Here is a 17,144-nt window from a genome sequence, read left to right as displayed (position 1 = left end):
AGCCGCTTGCCTCTGATTGGCCAACGCGCTGCCTTTCAGTAGCGGTGACAGGAAGTTCCTGCCTCGTTGCTAGGAATGCCGATACACAGCCTAGAGGAGCGGAGCGGCGAACTACAGGACCCAGGAGGCCAGCGATGAAACGAAAGGTACACTATATTATGTTATATTATATGCTCACCTTACCTTCTGTTCCACCGCGGGCCTCCTGGGTCTTGTAGTTCGCCGCGAGGACGTCGCGATGTACCCGGGAACTACAAGAACCATGAGACCGGTGGTGTAACGGAAGGTAAGGTGAGCATAATACTGTATGTGCGTGTGTGGTTGTGTGTACATGTGTGTGTTTATGTGGACTGCAAGTGCGGGTCAATGCACGGTGGATGGACAGAACCGGAAGTGTGTGAGGTGAGGATTTCGCTCGTACAGAAAAGCTTTCTCGTAAAGCGGGTTACAAATTTACAGAAAGCTTTGCTTGTTAAGTGAAATTCTCGTTAAGTGGGTTACTCGTTAAACGAGGTACCACTGTACATATATATATATGTATATATCTATATATATATATGTATATATCTATATATATATATATATATATATATATATCTAGATATATATATATATATCAAGCCTATATATAATGTATTTATATACTGCATGTATGCATACTGTTTGTGTAAGTATACAATGTGTGTATTTTACTGTATATACTGTGTGCATGTGTGTGTGTGTGTGTATATATGTATACAATATATATACTATTTATATGCATCTTGTTCTATTTAGACAGCAGGTAAAATTAATATTTGACACGTCACAATCTATAAGAAAATAAATATATTGATAAAGGTGCTATTGACATGAATTTCTCACTTGATGTCGGTAACAACCTTGTTGTGAATACATTTTCCAGTTTGGGGCTTCCTCTTGTGGTCAGTGCTGGCGGTGCAGTTGATGTGTGGAATGAAAGCCACACACACACCTGTGGAGGACTGGCAGTCAGGGTCAGATTGGGCTATTTAACTGAGTATTTGTCTCTTGTTACTTGCCGGTGGTCAATGTCTCCTGTGTGTTAAGGGCATTCTGTAACCAGCTCTGCTCACTACCAGAACTGCTCTCAGATAAGTGGTCTTTGTACCTCTGCTGTTTGTTTCCCACTTTCTTGTTGTTTTTTCTGCTTTAATACTAATGCTTGATTCCTATTTTGTCTGTGTGGAGGTCTTGGTGGAATGGGATCATTCCGAGAGTGTCTGTATACTTAGCTCCATGATGCTGCAAGGTATTGTGTTTGTCATGCTTGGTATTAATTCAGTCCCTCATCTGTATTAGTGTTTTTGGATTCCAGTAACATCAGAGTGCTGATACAGTGGGGGAGAGGTTGTGTGACATCAGGATTTTTCCATATCAGAAGTGCTGGTATATATTAGGGTTTGTATGGCTGCAGACAGTTGCTTTTTCCTATCCTTTCCTATAAAGATAGTTTGGGCCTCACCTTTTCTGAATCTGTCTTTTCTGGCTTTGTATTGTGTTTTTCTATATCACCGTAGCCTTTACATATGGGGGACTATCTATCTATCTTTGGGGACTGCTCCGAGGTAGATTAACTTTCTTATATCTCTATCTGTGAGATTATTTAGTTCTCTGGCTTTGTCGAGGCGTCCAGGTCATCGTAAGCACGCCCCACGGCTACTTCTAGTTGTGTGTCAGGATTAGGTCTGCAGTCCATTAAGTTTCCAGCCACTCTGTTACCTTTTTGGGATTTCACATTATTTGATCCTCCTCGGTCCCTGAATCATAACACAACCCATCCATCCACACAGTCAAAGAAATCAAGCTATAGATGTTCATAAATTAAGTTATGTGTAATAATGAGAAATGACTCATGGAAGAAGTATTAAAACTCTTACTGACATTTATTTCATACTAGCTGTAGTACCCGGGCGTTGCCCGGGATAGTAACTGTCTTTCTGTCTCTCTCCTAGTCTCTGTCTGTCTATGTCTCTCCTCGGTCCCTGAATCATAACACAACCCATCCATCCACACAGTCAAAGAAATCAAGCTATAGATGTTCATAAATTAAGTTATGTGTAATAATGAGAAATGACTCATGGAAGAAGTATTAAAACTCTTACTGACATTTATTTCATACTAGCTGTAGTACCCGGGCGTTGCCCGGGATAGTAACTGTCTTTCTGTCTCTCTCCTAGTCTCTGTCTATGTCTCTCCTCGGTCCCTGAATCATAACACAACCCATCCATCCACACAGTCAAAGAAATCAAGCTATAGATGTTCATAAATTAAGTTATGTGTAATAATGAGAAATGACTCATGGAAGAAGTATTAAAACTCTTACTGACATTTATTTCATACTAGCTGTAGTACCCGGGCGTTGCCCGGGATAGTAACTGTCTTTCTGTCTCTCTCCTAGTCTCTTTCTGTCTATGTCTCTTTCTGTCTGTCTTTTTCTGTCTGTCTCTTTCTGTCTGTCTCTTTATTCCTTTCTCTGTGTGTCTGTCTCTCTGTCTCTGTGTGTCTGACTCTATCCATGTGTGTTTGTGTCTCTATCCATGTCTGTCTGTCTGTATCTGTCTGTCTCTCTATATCTCTGTGTCTGTCGTTCTGTCTCTCTCTATCTCTATCTGTCTGTCTCTTTCTCCGGTTGTCTCTTTCCCCGTCTGTCTCTTTCCCTGTGTCTATTTCTTTCCCTGTGTGTGTGTCTTTCTCTGTCTCTTTCCCTGTCTCTCTGTCTTTCCTTGTCTCTTTCCCCATCTGTCTCTTTCCAGGTCTTTCTGTCTGTCTCTCTCTGCCTGTCTCTCTCTGTCTCTTCCCCGTCTGTCTCTGTCTTTCTTTGTCTCTCTCTGCCTGTCTCTCTCTGTCTCTCTCGGTCTCCCTGTCTGTCTGTTTCTCTTATTCTCTGTCTTTCCCTTTCTGTCTCTTTCCCTGTCTGTGTCTTTCCCTGTTTGTCTCTTTCCCCGTCTGTCTGCCTTTTTCCCCTGTCTGTCTCTGTCTGTTTGTCTCTGTCTATTTCCCTATCTGCCTCTGTCTCTTTCTCTGTTTGTCTGTCTGCCTTTTTTCCCCGTCTCTTTCTGTCTCTTTCCCTGTCTGCCTCTATCTGTCTCCCCACTGACATCATATTACCTCACATATAAGCTTATTATACTATGAATGTCCTTTGTTCCTATAGCAACCAACCACAGCTGCTATTAATAACTTGCATCTCCCAGCTTCATTCAGTTTCATGGAGGCAGGTTTTTTGGAGAGTAACGGTAAAGCACGGGGTTAAATTTTCCTGTCAAAACATAGTCTACGACGTTCCCTGAGTAACATGGGGCATCTGTGCAAAATGTTGTGATTGTAAATGTGATGGTGCGGATTCTTTTAGCAGACACACACACACACACACACACACACACACACACACACACACACACACAGAGCTTTATTTATTAGATTTCACACAAAAGCCCTTGTTGGTGATGACAGCTTCGAGACACATCTATGATTTGATTTCTTTGCCTGTGTGGATTGGATGGGTTGTTACTGACATCTGGTGAGAAATTCATGTCAATAGCACCTTTTAGAAATATATTTACTTAGAAAATTGATGACGTTTTCAATACTTATTACACCTACTGTCATTTTCAGGACATATAATCATACAGGCTCACCCACCAATGACCCAACTGTATATGTTATTTTGGATATTTATTCTCCCGTTTCCCTGTTTTTAATATTTTACCAGAACAATAATGATTTATATCATTCAAATTTAATTTTGTCTTAGCGCTTCTTTTCTTCTTGGTTGTTATATCTTGTGCAACTAAAGGGGGCAACGACATCGCTAACGAGATTTCGTTTGTGTCACGGAATTCGTGACGCACATACGGCCTCGTTAGCGACGTCGTTGTGTGTGACACGTACGAGCGACTGCTAATGATCAAAATTACTCACCTAATCGTTGATCGTTGACACGTCGTTCATTTCCCAAATGTCGTTGCTGGTTCAGGACGCAGGTTGTTGGTCGTTCCTGAGGCAGCACACATCGCTATGGAACCCCAGGAACAACGAACAACGCCATACCTGCATACTCCGGTAACGAGGTGGGCGTGACTTTCATGTGGCTGCTCTCCGCCACTCCGCTCCTATTGGACGCCTGCCATGTGACGTCGCTGTGGCGCCGCACAAACCGCCCCCTTAAAAAAGAAGCTTTTCACCGGCCACAGCGACGTCACTAGGAAGGTAAGTACGTGTGACGGGTACTAGCGATTTTGTCCGCCATGGGCAGCGATTTTCCCGTGACGCACAAACGACGGGGGCGGGTGCTTTCACGAGTGACATCGCTAGTGATGTCGCTGCGTGTAAAGAAGCTTTTAGACGTATATGCCACCTGGAGTTACAATCTTTTTTGTTCAGGATCATACAAATGTAACATGATTTCAAGATTGAGATTTAAATATAGTGGATCCTCGCTTAACGAGTAACCCAGTTAGCGAGTATTTCGCCTAACGAGCAAAGCTTGATGTAAATTTGTAACTCTGTTTACGAGAAAGTCTTGCTGTATGAGCAAAATACTCACCGCACACACTTCCGTACATTCACCACGCTCTAACCCGCTCTTGCAGTCTACACAAACACACACAAGCACGCACAAACACACACAAACAACAACGCACGCACACATATTATGCTCACCTTACCTTCCATTCCCTCGCTGGCTTCCTGGAACTTGCATGTATCGGGTAACCAAGGCAACCGCTGCCGGACCTTCAGCTCCCAGCGCGCTGACGTCAAAGGAGGAGCCGCTTGCCTCTGATTGGCCAGCGCGCTACCTTTGAGTAGCGGCTGACAGGGGAAGGTCCTCCCTCCACAGGATGTGTATCCGGTAACCATTGCGACGAGGGAGGAACTTCCCCTGTCAGTCATGGGACATTTAACAAGTTGTGGAGCGAATTGTCTGCATTGAATGATTTCCTATGGGAAATCTTGCTTTGCTGAACGAGTAACTTGGTTAACAAGCACACTCCCAGAACAAATTGTTCTCGTTAACCAAGGTTCCACTGTATAACTATAAAAGGATAAACATTATTAGAATCAGTTCCTAAGAACTCCCACTCACAGACATCGAAAGAACATTTATATAGATTTCTAGATATGACCTGTCGTATGTAAAGTGTTTTTAAAACCTTGGGCTAAAACTCTGTCTCAGGTCGGTACATGTATAGGTTTACTTTTATTTACTGTAATGGATTAAAAAAAATTCAGAAATTTGTAAAAACAAAGTGGCGCACTTTTTGCTCCATTTTCTGTGACTCATAGCGTTCTCATTTTTCAGGGTTCTATGGCTCAGTGGCAGCTTATTGTTTGCATCTCGAGCTAATGTTTTTAATGGTACCATTTTTGTGCAGATGCTACGTTTTGAGCGCCTTTGCATTTTGCGCAAAATTTGCGGTGACCAAAAAACTTAATTTTGTCATTTGGAATTGTTTTGCCGCTACACCGTTTACTGATCAGATTAATTGATTTTATATTTTGATAGATCGGGCATTTCTGAACGCGGTGATACCAAATGTGTGTATAGTTTTTATTTTTTTAACCTTTTACTTTTCAATGGGGTGAATTGGGGGTGATTTGAACTTTTAGGTTTTTTTATTTTTTAAAACGTTTTTTTTGTTATACTTTTTTTTATTTTATTTTACTAGTCCCTGTAGGGGACTATAAGGATCAGCAGTCTGATAGTTTGTTCATTTCTATTGATCACAGCTACACAGCTGTGATCATCAGTAATACTCACCTCTTGTTACAAGCAGCACTTGGCCGGGTAAAACAGGAAGTGAGTCATGTGAGCTACAGGAGTCAACACATGACCCTGTGCTACCATGACAACCATTGGCTCACAGAGATCACGGCGCCGCTGATGGAGCCAGGTGAGTGAAGATTTACCGCGGCGGGGATTTAAATCACCCTGTCACATTTTGACAGCATGATTTAAGGGGTTAACAGGCACGGATGGATCGCGAAGCACACATGTCAGCAGGTTCAAGTCAGCTGACATGTGCGCGGATCACTGCTAGCTGCCCGCAGCATCCGTAGGTGATTAAGCTATATGGCTTAGGATGTAATGTTACGGCCCGTGGTCATGAAGGGATAAAGTTTTGTTTGCCAGAGGGATCAAATACTTATTTCTCTCTGCAAAGTGCAAATAAATTTATACAATGTGATTTTCTGGATTTTATTTTGGATATTCTATCTCTCACTGTTAAAATTAACCTACCTGATAGACTGTTCATGCCTTTGACAGTGGGCAAACTTAGAAAGGGATCAAATACTTATTTCCTTCCTTGGCAACAAGTTCTAATGCCACCCCTCTATTTGTAAATTACATTTATTTGGCAACCATGACAAATGTGCTTTCTCCTAGAAGCATCATGTTCGGCTCTAAAGGGGTCGTATTTTCTATAAGTACTTTTCAAATAACTGCAAAACACAGATAAGCTTGAGGGTATGTTTGTCATCTCCCCAGTGGCAGTGATGGGTGATGGTAAGAGAAAAAGAGGATATCCAATAGAAGAAGGGGGTAAAACAGAACAAAAACAATATTCAGTCATGTTGGAAATGCCATTTTTTTAGATCATGAAATGTCGAGTTTCCATTCTGTAATATGCTATTTTATCTAAACACTCTGAAATAGTACGGTCAGTGCTATAATGTCCTGTAGTTAACTCATTCATATATTTCCTTATTTCCTATAAAAGAATAGCATAAAGAGTTCTGATAAACGGTGATTGTTAATTTGTGATGGTACAATAATAATGAGAAATACAAGTATTAATTTTGTTTGTCACTTGCCACTATAATGCCATTAATTCCACACATTTTTCAAATCTGCCCCCATTTTGGCCCACAACTAAAATTTCCTATCTGTATGTCTTCAGAGTGTGGGAGGAAACTGGAGTACCTTGAGAAAACCCACACAAACATGAGAAAAACATTTGAACCCAGGACCCCAGTGCTGCAAAGCAACAATGCCACTGTGCTGGCCTGTTTATTAGGCTATGTGCGCACGTGTGCGTATTGCATGCAGTTACGCTGCGTTCTGCACCGCAGCGTAACTGCATACGTCCTGCGTCCCCAGCACAATCTATGAAGATTGTGCATGAGACGTGCGCACTTGGCGTATTAGATCGCATCGATTCGGCTGCTGTCCGAAGCGTGCGTTCTAAGAAGTGACATGTCACTTCTTTCGTGCGCTTGGCATGCTGTCTATAGGGAGAGGCAGCATGCAGAATTCTGCAGGCACCAGGTGCTTCAGAACGGAGCTTTTCAGCTGCGCTCTGAAGCGGACCTTTTGTGTGCGGTGCAGAGCGCACACGTGCGCACATAGCCTTAAAGTAAAGTTCAGGGATATTTGGACAGTGACACAAATTTTGGCATTTTAGCTAATAGCAAAAACATATTCAAGATACAGTTATATAATCAACATGCGTTTTTAAGTGCATAGTCTCAGCTTTAATTTTAGGGTATTCACATCCTAATTGGAGTAAGGGTTTAGGAATTACAGCTCTTTAATATCTACATGCCTCTTTTTCAAAAGACTAAAAATAATTGTATAATTATCTCAAAAGCTTTTCAATGAGCTGTATAGACTATTCCCTTGTTATTACTTCATCAATTAAGCAGGTAAAAGGTCTGGAGCTGATTCCAGATGTGACATTTGCATTTGGAAGCTGTTGCTGTGAACCCAAAACATGTGGTTAAGGGCGCTCTTAATGAAAGAGAAGTAGATCATCATTAGGCTCTAAAAAGAAAAACTGAATCAGAGAAATAGCAGACATGTTAGGAGTGGCCAAATCAACAGTTTGGTACATTGTGCTTGCTAAGAGTGCACTGGTGAGTCTGGGAACTCAAAAAGGTCTGAACATCCACAGAAGACAACAGTGGTGGATGATCGCAGACTCCTTTCCATGGTGAAGAAAACCCCTTTCAACATCCCCTCAAGTAAAGAACACATGGTTGTAATTCCTAAACGTTTCACAGAATATTTTTGTTTAACCCTTTTAATCAAACCTCAATGTCTAAATAAAAAAAAAATAGTGGCATGTAGCGCTCAAATCACAAAGATTCGGATGCTGGCCAAATATTTCTGGGCCTAACTGTATTCTAGCAGACTTGAATGTTCCACCTTAGGATATATAGCTAAATATATTGTTTATGACTTTTATTATTTAAATGATATATTTATTAATATTCTTGAGCTTTGTTTTTTTTCTTTTGTTTTTATAGATCATAAAACTAGTCCGAAATCCTGCATGGACCCAGTTGGCTGATAAGAAGATGATGAAAAATGTTGTATTTGGCTATCTATTGCAGTGCAGTTCATTCCTTGTAGATGATTATATATATATATGGCACAATTTTTTAATCAAATATTTTACTATTTGATGACAGTAGTCAAATCTCAGAGACTCTTTAGTAACCATACGGCTTTAAAATTAGTTGTGTGTTTTAAGATGGTACTTATTACATAGACGTTTCTTATTATTTGTATTTCTCCTAAATATCCATTAGTGGAGATTCTGTTTAACAGCACAAAAAAGTATTTAAAATCCATATACAGTATGCTTACTAGCATTCATTTTAATATTTTATGTGCAATAAAACTACCGTAAAGAAGCCATTGTCAGCAATCTACATCACTCTACTTCTATTTGGTGAACCGTAATGTCTACCTACCGAAACTGCGTTTGCTAACAAACATTTAGCAGGGTTTTTTAATGGCTCTGACAAGACTAAAATACACTACAAATAACATGTTCTCTCATGTTTAGTATGTTATAAATAGAATTAAAAAATAGCCAGCAACATAATATGTAATTATTTTGTTATTCATTATTTGATAATTTTAAAAATTATGCTTTTTTTTAACTTTTCGTAGAATAATGCTTAAATATAATGGACCAGTTTAGAATAAAATAAGCAGCTACAATAATTTTAAAATTTTGTCTAAATTGGTATTTGATATATTCATTAAAATAAAAGCCAGCAAGAGTCACAAGACTTTAACAGCATATCCAAATTTGTAGGTGAGAAATGAAGTATTTTTGCATATTCATGATCTGCTTTATTAATGTTTTTTGATTGCAAGTATTACTTGTTAGCAATCCTTTTCTAGCCTGAATCCAAAATATTGCAGTTATATCAGTGTTTTTCATGAATCTCTTTTCAGTGGTATTGATCTAAAACAACCTGGATCTAACTATTCATCACAGTTGGTCAATTTTGGATATCAACACAAAATAGTTGATGCCATGTCGAATATATGTAGAAGGGAATAGCAATATGGAGTGTAAATGCTTATTAAAAATTAATATACACTTTGTATTTACATTGCAGTTTAAATATTTTTTGACACAATTCATTGATTGGCTATGAAAATGCTTGCACATTGTGTAAACATGTGATAAGATGATGGTTTTTGAGTTAACCCCTTAGTGACCAGGGCAAATTTTTCAAATCTGACTTGTAACGTTTATGTGCCACTAACTCTTCAATTTTTCAACATATCCCTGTGATTTTGAGATTATTCTTTTTGTGACACATTTTATGATAATGCTAACTTTAGGTCAATATCTTTTTGCATTTATTTATAAAAATCAGAAATTTGACAAAAAATTCTAAAAAATAGCAATTTTCAAACTTTGATTATTCCTTTAATGCAGATAGTCACATTGCACAAAAAATAGTTGATAAGTAACAATTACCTTGTCATGTCTATTTTACATCAGTGCCGTCTGTAAAATGTTTTTCTTTTATTAGGATATGTTAGAAGCCTTGAAATTATAGTGGTAATTTTTAATTTTCTTTCAAAGAAATTGACAAAGCTTATTTTTTTAAGGCCGTATTTGGATTTGAAGTGACTTTGGTGGCCTATATATTGGAACGTGATATTTTAAAAACAGCGCCCCTCAACATGTACAAATCTGCTGTCTGATAGTTTATTAACCCTTTAGCGGCTTTTCAGGAATTAATGCAAAATGGCATGACCAGAAAGAAAAATTTTATTTTTACCACCTATATATTGCTAATTTTTGAAAAGGTCACTATAGCCGGCAGACTATAAAGGCCCCGTCACACACAGAGATAAATCTTTGGCAGATCTGTGGTTGCAGTGAAATCATGGACATATTGTTCCATTTGTACACAGCCACAAACCTGGCACTAATTGTCCACAATTTCACTGCAACCACAGATCTGCCGCAGATTTATCTCCGTGTGCGACAGGGCCTTAAGGCCGGTATTTGGCCATGGCAACCATCAGGAGCACACAATGATCATCTCAGGATGTCGATATGTTTAAAGATGGAGCCCCCACAGTCTGTTAACCTTCTAGATGCCTTAGTCATTATTGACAGGAGAATCTAAGGGATTAAATGGCCATGGTTGGTGCCAACACTGATCGTAATTGATGCAACTATGGTGTGTACAGCCGACAGCTGCTGCATTTTCTTCCATCGGGGTATGCTGTAAACTTGTATCTCAGGTCAGTAAAAAGACGTATTGGTGGTCACTAAGGGGTAAAGATAGTCCTAAGTTGAAACATATCTATCACTACAAAAACATAGGTATGTCCACAATCTACCATTTATCATCAATACAGTGATAGTGCCCAGCTGTCTCTGTAACTTTGATAGAGTTGTATGAAGTAGTAGAACACCTGCTTTTCTGCAGTATGCATGACTTTGTATGGGGTACAGGCCATGTCTGGGTGTAGGAACACAGGACCTCATGGGCACTCTTGAAATATTGATCGGTGAGGTCACTTTGATCCAATATTTGTCTCCTATATTGTGGTGATAAATGTTGCTTATGCGGGATGCCCGATTTCAGAAATTGTACATTTATAGTTGGGAAAATAAGTATTCAATACACTGCCGATTTTGCAAGTTTTCCCACCTACAAAGAATGGAGAGGTCTGTAATTATTATCGTAGGTACAATTCAACTGTGACAGACAGAATAAAAAAATAAATCCAGAAAATCACAATGCATGATTTTGAAATAATTAATTTGCATTTTATTGCATGAAATAAGTAATTGATCACCTACCAACCAGCAAGAATTCTGCCTCTCACAGACCTGTTATTTTTTCTTTAAGAAGCCCTCCTACTCTGCACTAATTACCTTTATTAATTACACCTGTTTGAACTTGCTACCTGTATGAAAGACACCTGTCCACAAACTTAATCATACTTCAACCTCTCCACCATGGCCAAGACCATAGAGCTGTCTAGGGACACCAGGGACAAAATTGTAGGCCTGCACAAGGTGGGATAGGCTACAGGACAATAGGCAAGAAGCTTGGTGGGACAATAAGCAAGCAGCTTGGTGAGACGGTAACAACTGTTGGCACAATTATTAGAAAATGACAGAAGCACAAGATGACTGTCAATCTTGCTTAGTCTGGGGCTCCAAGCAAGATCTCACCTCAAGGGGTAAACATGATTCTGAGAAAGGTACAGAATCAGCCTAGAACTACACGAGAGGAACTAGTCAATGACCTAAAGAAAGCTGGGACCACAGTCTCAAAGATTAACATTAGTAACACACTGCGCTGTGATGGATTAAAATCCTGCAGGGCAAGCAAGGTCCCCCTGCTTATGCCAGCACACATCCAGGACAATGAAATTTGCCAATGGCCATCTGAATGATCCAGAGGAGGCATGGGAGAAAATCTTGTAGTCAGATGAGTCCAAAATAGAACTTTTTGGTATCAACTCCACTTGCCATTTTTGGGGGAAGAAGAAGGATGAGTACACCCCCAAGAGCACCGTCCCAACCGTGAAGCATGGGGGTGTAAACGTTATACTTTGGGGATCGTTTATGCAAAGACGACAGGATAACTGCACTTTATTGAAGAGAGGATGAATGGGGATATGTATTGCTCTTTTTTGTCCAACAACTCCCTTTCCTCAGTAGGAGCATTGAATATGGGTTGTGGCTGGGTCTTCAAACATGACAATGATCCAAAATACACAGCCAGGGCAACTAACAATTGGCTCTGTCAGAAGCATTTCAAGGTCCTTGAGTGACTTAGCCAGTTTACAGACCTGAACCCAACTGAGAATCTTTGAAGGGAGCTGAAACTCCATGTTGCCCAACGACAACCCAAGATCTGTAGAAGATCTGTATGGAGAACTCGGTCAAAAACTACAGGAAACGTCTGACTTCTATATTTGCAAATAAACATTTCTGTAGCAAATATTAAGTTCTGTTTCTCTATTGTATTAAATACTTTTTCATGCATTAAAATGCAAATAAATTTCTGTCACAATTGAAGTGTACCTACGATAAAAATTTCAGGCCTCTCCATTCTTTGTAGGTGGGAAAATTTGCAAAATCGTCAGTGTATCAAATACTTATTTCCCCCACTGTATATTAGGAAGCCTAAAATTTGACAAAGCTGTATATTTTGGCGATTTCTCATTTTTTTGTGTTGGTTTATCTGATTTGTGCTTTGAGCCAATCAGATGACTTCTACAGACTGCCTTTTCTAATCTTTCCCAGCATATCGAGGCTCACTGATATGCTGAGTGAGAGCTACTAAAAAGGCATCCACTTTCTCCCTCTCTAGTGTTTAGTTTTTACTATTTAAAGGGAAGGTATCGCGTTTTTTTTATTTTTGTATTAAAAATAGTGATTATGAAATCCAGTATTTCTAATACAAAATGAAAATCGCAGCTTATTTAGTTTTTATGTAATTCTTATTTTACTGGAGGCACTGGGGGCTGCCATGCTGGATTTGCCGTGTGTGTAATGACAGACTCCTTCCTTTATGGCAGCCCCTGTGCATAGACTCTGATAGTCGGGCTCCGACGCCATGCCATACGTTACAGTGGGCGTCTGCTGTGACCTGGACGCGCCCCCTGGGCTGTCCAGAACACAACAGAGGGAGGAGTTCAGCGCCACTATTGTGGAGCTCACAGCGTGTGCTGTTTGCTCCACTTTACCCCTGTCTTTCGCCGGGATGTGTGAGTACGGGCCGCCTCCCCTCCCCTCATTACTGTCTCCGATGACATCCCATCCCTCCGTTCTCCCCAGCCCCTGCTCTGCCCCAGCTACTGACGCCGCCCCTCCCCCCGCCGTTACTGTCTCCAATGACACCCCCCTCCCTCCGTTCTCCAAAGTCCCCGCTCTGCCCGCTGCCCCATCATGGGTGATTGTGAGTGTGTGTCGGCGCTTGTGATGCTGTGCAGTGAGCTTCCAGGACGTGCGAGAGGATCACATGGGAAGCATGTGATATCTCCAGATGTTATGAGTGTGTGCGCGCGATTGTACAGGTATGTGCGATATCGTGAGTGTGTGTGTGTGTGTGTGTATGCGATCGGATGTGTGAGTGTATGCGATCGGATGTGTGAGTGTAAGCGATCGGATGTGTGAGTGTAAGCGATCGGATGTGTGAAATGTCGGCCGGACGCAGGGGAGGATGGCATGCAGCACAGCTGCCTGGAGCGCCCACCGGAGGTCACAGGGAGGAATGATGTGAAAGGTGTGTGTGTGTGTGTGTGTGTGTGGCACAAGGTCCCCATCAGGGGTGATTGTGTGTGTGTGTGGCACAAGGTCCCCATCAGGGGTGATTGTGTGTGTGTGTGTGTGTGTGGCACAAGGTCCCCATCACGGGTGATTGTGTGTGTGTGTGGCACAAGGTCCCCATCAGGGGTGATTGTGTGTGTGTGTGTGTGTGTGGCACAAGGTCCCCATCAGGGGTGATTGTGTGTGTGTGTGTGTGTAGCACAAGGTTCCCATCAGGGGTGATTGTGTGTGTGTGTGTGGCACAAGGTCCCCATCAGGGGTGATTGTGTGTGTGTGTGTGTGTAGCACAAGGTCTCCAACAGGGGTGATTGTGTGTGTAGCACAAGGTCCCCATCAGGGGTGATTGTGTGTGTGTGTGTGTGTGTGTGTGTGTGTGTGTGTGTGTGTGGGGCACAAGGTCCCCATCAGGGGTGATTGTGTGTGTGTATGGCACAAGGTCCCCATCAGGGGTGATTGTGTGTGTGTGTGTGTGTGTGTGTAGCACAAGGTCCCCATCAGGGGTGATTGTGTGTGTGTATGGCACAAGGTCCCCATCAGGGGTGATTGTGTGTGTGTGTGTGTGTGTGTGTAGCACAAGGTCCCCATCAGGGGTGATTTTGTGTGTGTGTGTGTGTGTGTGTGGCACAAGGTCCCCATCAGGGGTGATTGTGTGTGTGTGTGTGTGTGTGGCACAAGGTCCCCATCAGGGGTGATTGTGTGTGTGTGTGTGTGTGTGTGTGTGGCACAAGGTCCCTGTCAGGGGTGATTTTGCATGTGAGTACCTGTGTGTGTACCGGTGATACTGTCTGCAGGGTTGTGTATCTAATCTTCTCCTGTGTGATACTGTCTGCTGAGTCGTGTATCTAATCCTCTCCTGTGTGATACTGTCTGCTGAGCCGTGTATCTAATCCTCTCCTGTGTGATACTGTCTGTACGGCTGTGTATCTAATCCTGTCGTGTGATACTGTCTGCTGAGCTGTGTATCTAATCCTGTCGTGTGATACTGTCTGCTGAGCCGTGTATCTAATCCTATGTTGTCTGATACTGTCTGCACGGCTGTGTATCTAATTCTCTTCTGTGTGATACTGTCTGCTGAGCTGTGTATCTAATCCTATCGTGTAATACTGTCTTCAGGGCTGTGTATCTAATCCTATTGTGTAATACTGTCTGCAGGGCCGTGTATCTAATCCTATGTTGTGTGATACTGTCTGCTGAGCTGTGTATCTAATCCTATCCTGTGTGATAATGTCTGCAGAGCCGTGTATCTAATCCTATCCTGTGTGATACTGTCTGCTGTGCCGTGTATCTAATCCTATCGTGTAATACTGTCTGCAGAGCTGTGTATCTAATCCTCTCCTGTGTGATACTGTCTGCTGAGCTGTGTATCTAATCCTATCCTGTGTGATACTGTCTGCAGAGCCGTATATCTAATCCTATCCTGTGTGATACTGTCTGCAGAGCCGTGTATCTAATCCTCTCCTGTGTGATACTCCTGCTGTCCTTGGTGACACTTTAGACATTTATGGTCACCAGGAAAATGGCTGTGCATTGTGTCCTTACATGTTATTCTCTGCTATCTGTTGTAAACACTCAGATTAGGAGAAGGGAGTCATGCCATCACACACAGGAGAGCAGACTCCGCCCACTTTATGGCAGGCTGTAATCTGAGCTTTTTATACAGTGGAAATTCAGTAGGATTTCAGAAGCTGCTCCCCCTAGTGTTTAACAGTGGAAAATATCAAACTTTTTAATTTTTTTTTTTATATTTTGCACAATTAAAAAAAAAAAATAAAATAATATTTAAACAAAACATTTAAACATTATTACTTTACATTTTTTCAGTTATTATTATTATTTTTTTTTTTTTTGACGATACCTTCCCATTAACACTAGAAACATTTTTGGTGACTGGGGGGGGATAAGGTGTGGAGTTCTGAACATTTTCAGCAGGTCTACAGGCATTGAAAAGTTATGTGCTCATGGGAGGTAAAGAAATGCCTCTTCTATTACATTGCTTTCTTTATTCACATGTTAAATAATGATTTGGGTAAAACAGTTTTTTTTAATGATAAGTTTGCTTTAGGATACTGAGTGAAGTTAAAAAGACTTCTTCAGAAGTGAAGAGTTTGCCTTGTGAATTTCTACATTATGATACAGTATTATACAACACTTTGAAATATACTACCTTTCATATATGTGGAACTAATTATGAAATGTGCCCTGACACAGGCATTAATATACTGAAAGATTAATAAACCTCTTATTTGATTGTAGCTTTTTTGTTATTAGTCTGTATATATTATAGTCAATCTTTCCTCTGCTTTAACAATGTTCTTTTAATCCAACTATAAAGCCACCCACACAAATATTTATTTGACCATGTTACTTGTGACTCTTTTGTATGAGGCAGTTTATTCTTTCCTTTTAGTGGGTCTTTAGAAAATGTTACATTTACAAAAATGAAAAAATGAAGTTTCTGTGAGAATGTAGATATTTTGATTAAATATACATTACTATATTTTATCTCTAACCGGTATAAGTGAATTATTTACTGCTTTCATATTATAACTATTTCTGGCAATTCTCAATTTTCTATTTATATTCTTATCACAGACTTAAAAATGACAGGCTATAGAGCAATGCCACTTTATTCACAGTTTGTCTCTTCAAAATATGAGTGTGAACTATTCTTTAAAATAAAATCCCAGAAGATAATATAGAGCTCTTATGTGCTATTCATAAAAGTTATTAATGAGGTGCCATAGTAGTTGGTGTATGGACTTCATGCTTTGGTTGTAATATCGTGACACCCTTATCTTGAAGTATGACGCAAACTGTTGCAATTTACATATTGTGATGAAATACTGTGCTACTCAAATGTTGTGTTAATGTACAAAACTTACTTTAATAAAAATGGTTATTTATATTGGTGACCTTTTCCTGTCAGTTTATTTAAACTGTTCCATAAACTGGGTACCTACAATTATTAGGTTTTATTTGTAGACAAAAGTGGTCGTATTATTTCAGGTCAGAAGAGATGATACGCTTGTTCAGTTACCAGATCCCAAGTTTAAAGGGTACAGTCATATTTTTGAAGATGTACAACCCATAGGGATCAGGAGCTCTTATTATACACTGAACAAAAATATAAATGCAACACTTTTGTTTTTGCTCCCATTTTTCATGAGCTAAACTCAATGATTTAAAACTTTTTCTATGTACACAAAAGACCTTCTTTCTCTCAAATATTCACAAATATGCATAAATTTGTGTTAGTGAGTACTTCTTCGCTGAGATCCATCCACCTCACAGTTGTGTCAAATCAAGGTTAGTGATGAGTGGACTCGCAGATAATCGGTGGATCCTGGTGATCTGGTTTTTACAATCCAGTTCCGGGCCGTATTTTGGTTCCCATACGAGGGGCTGCTGATAAGTCTTTGGCTTTACCCAGAAAGAAGCAAGATGAGATGATGAAACTGTATATTTATTCAACATACTCTCCACTGATATCAACACACTTCTTACATCGGTATTCCAAGTTCTGTAAGACTAGCAAAAGGAAAGGATTTCTGTTGTGCCTCAAACCAG

The 17,144-nt window shown here is 40.4% G+C and overlaps 1 protein-coding gene across 3 annotated transcripts in view; it reads left to right on the top strand.

Annotated features, from left to right (window-relative positions):
• Window positions 1-16,487, top strand: part of CUEDC1 (CUE domain containing 1) — a 217,816-nt gene extending 201,329 nt beyond the window's left edge. For all 3 annotated transcript variants that reach the window (XM_075335838.1, XM_075335836.1, XM_075335837.1), the window contains one exon: window positions 8,272-16,487. In XM_075335838.1, the coding sequence (XP_075191953.1) occupies window positions 8,272-8,278 (7 nt within the window). In that variant the 3' untranslated portion in view covers window positions 8,279-16,487. The remainder of the gene's footprint in view (window positions 1-8,271) is intronic.
• Window positions 16,488-17,144: the final 657 nt, after the last annotated feature.

Source organism: Anomaloglossus baeobatrachus, chromosome 2 (genome assembly GCF_048569485.1).
Source record: "Anomaloglossus baeobatrachus isolate aAnoBae1 chromosome 2, aAnoBae1.hap1, whole genome shotgun sequence".
Taxonomy (NCBI): domain Eukaryota; kingdom Metazoa; phylum Chordata; class Amphibia; order Anura; family Aromobatidae; genus Anomaloglossus; species Anomaloglossus baeobatrachus.
The sequence above is the reverse complement of the archived record's forward strand: the minus strand, read 5'-3'. Positions and strand labels throughout refer to the sequence as shown.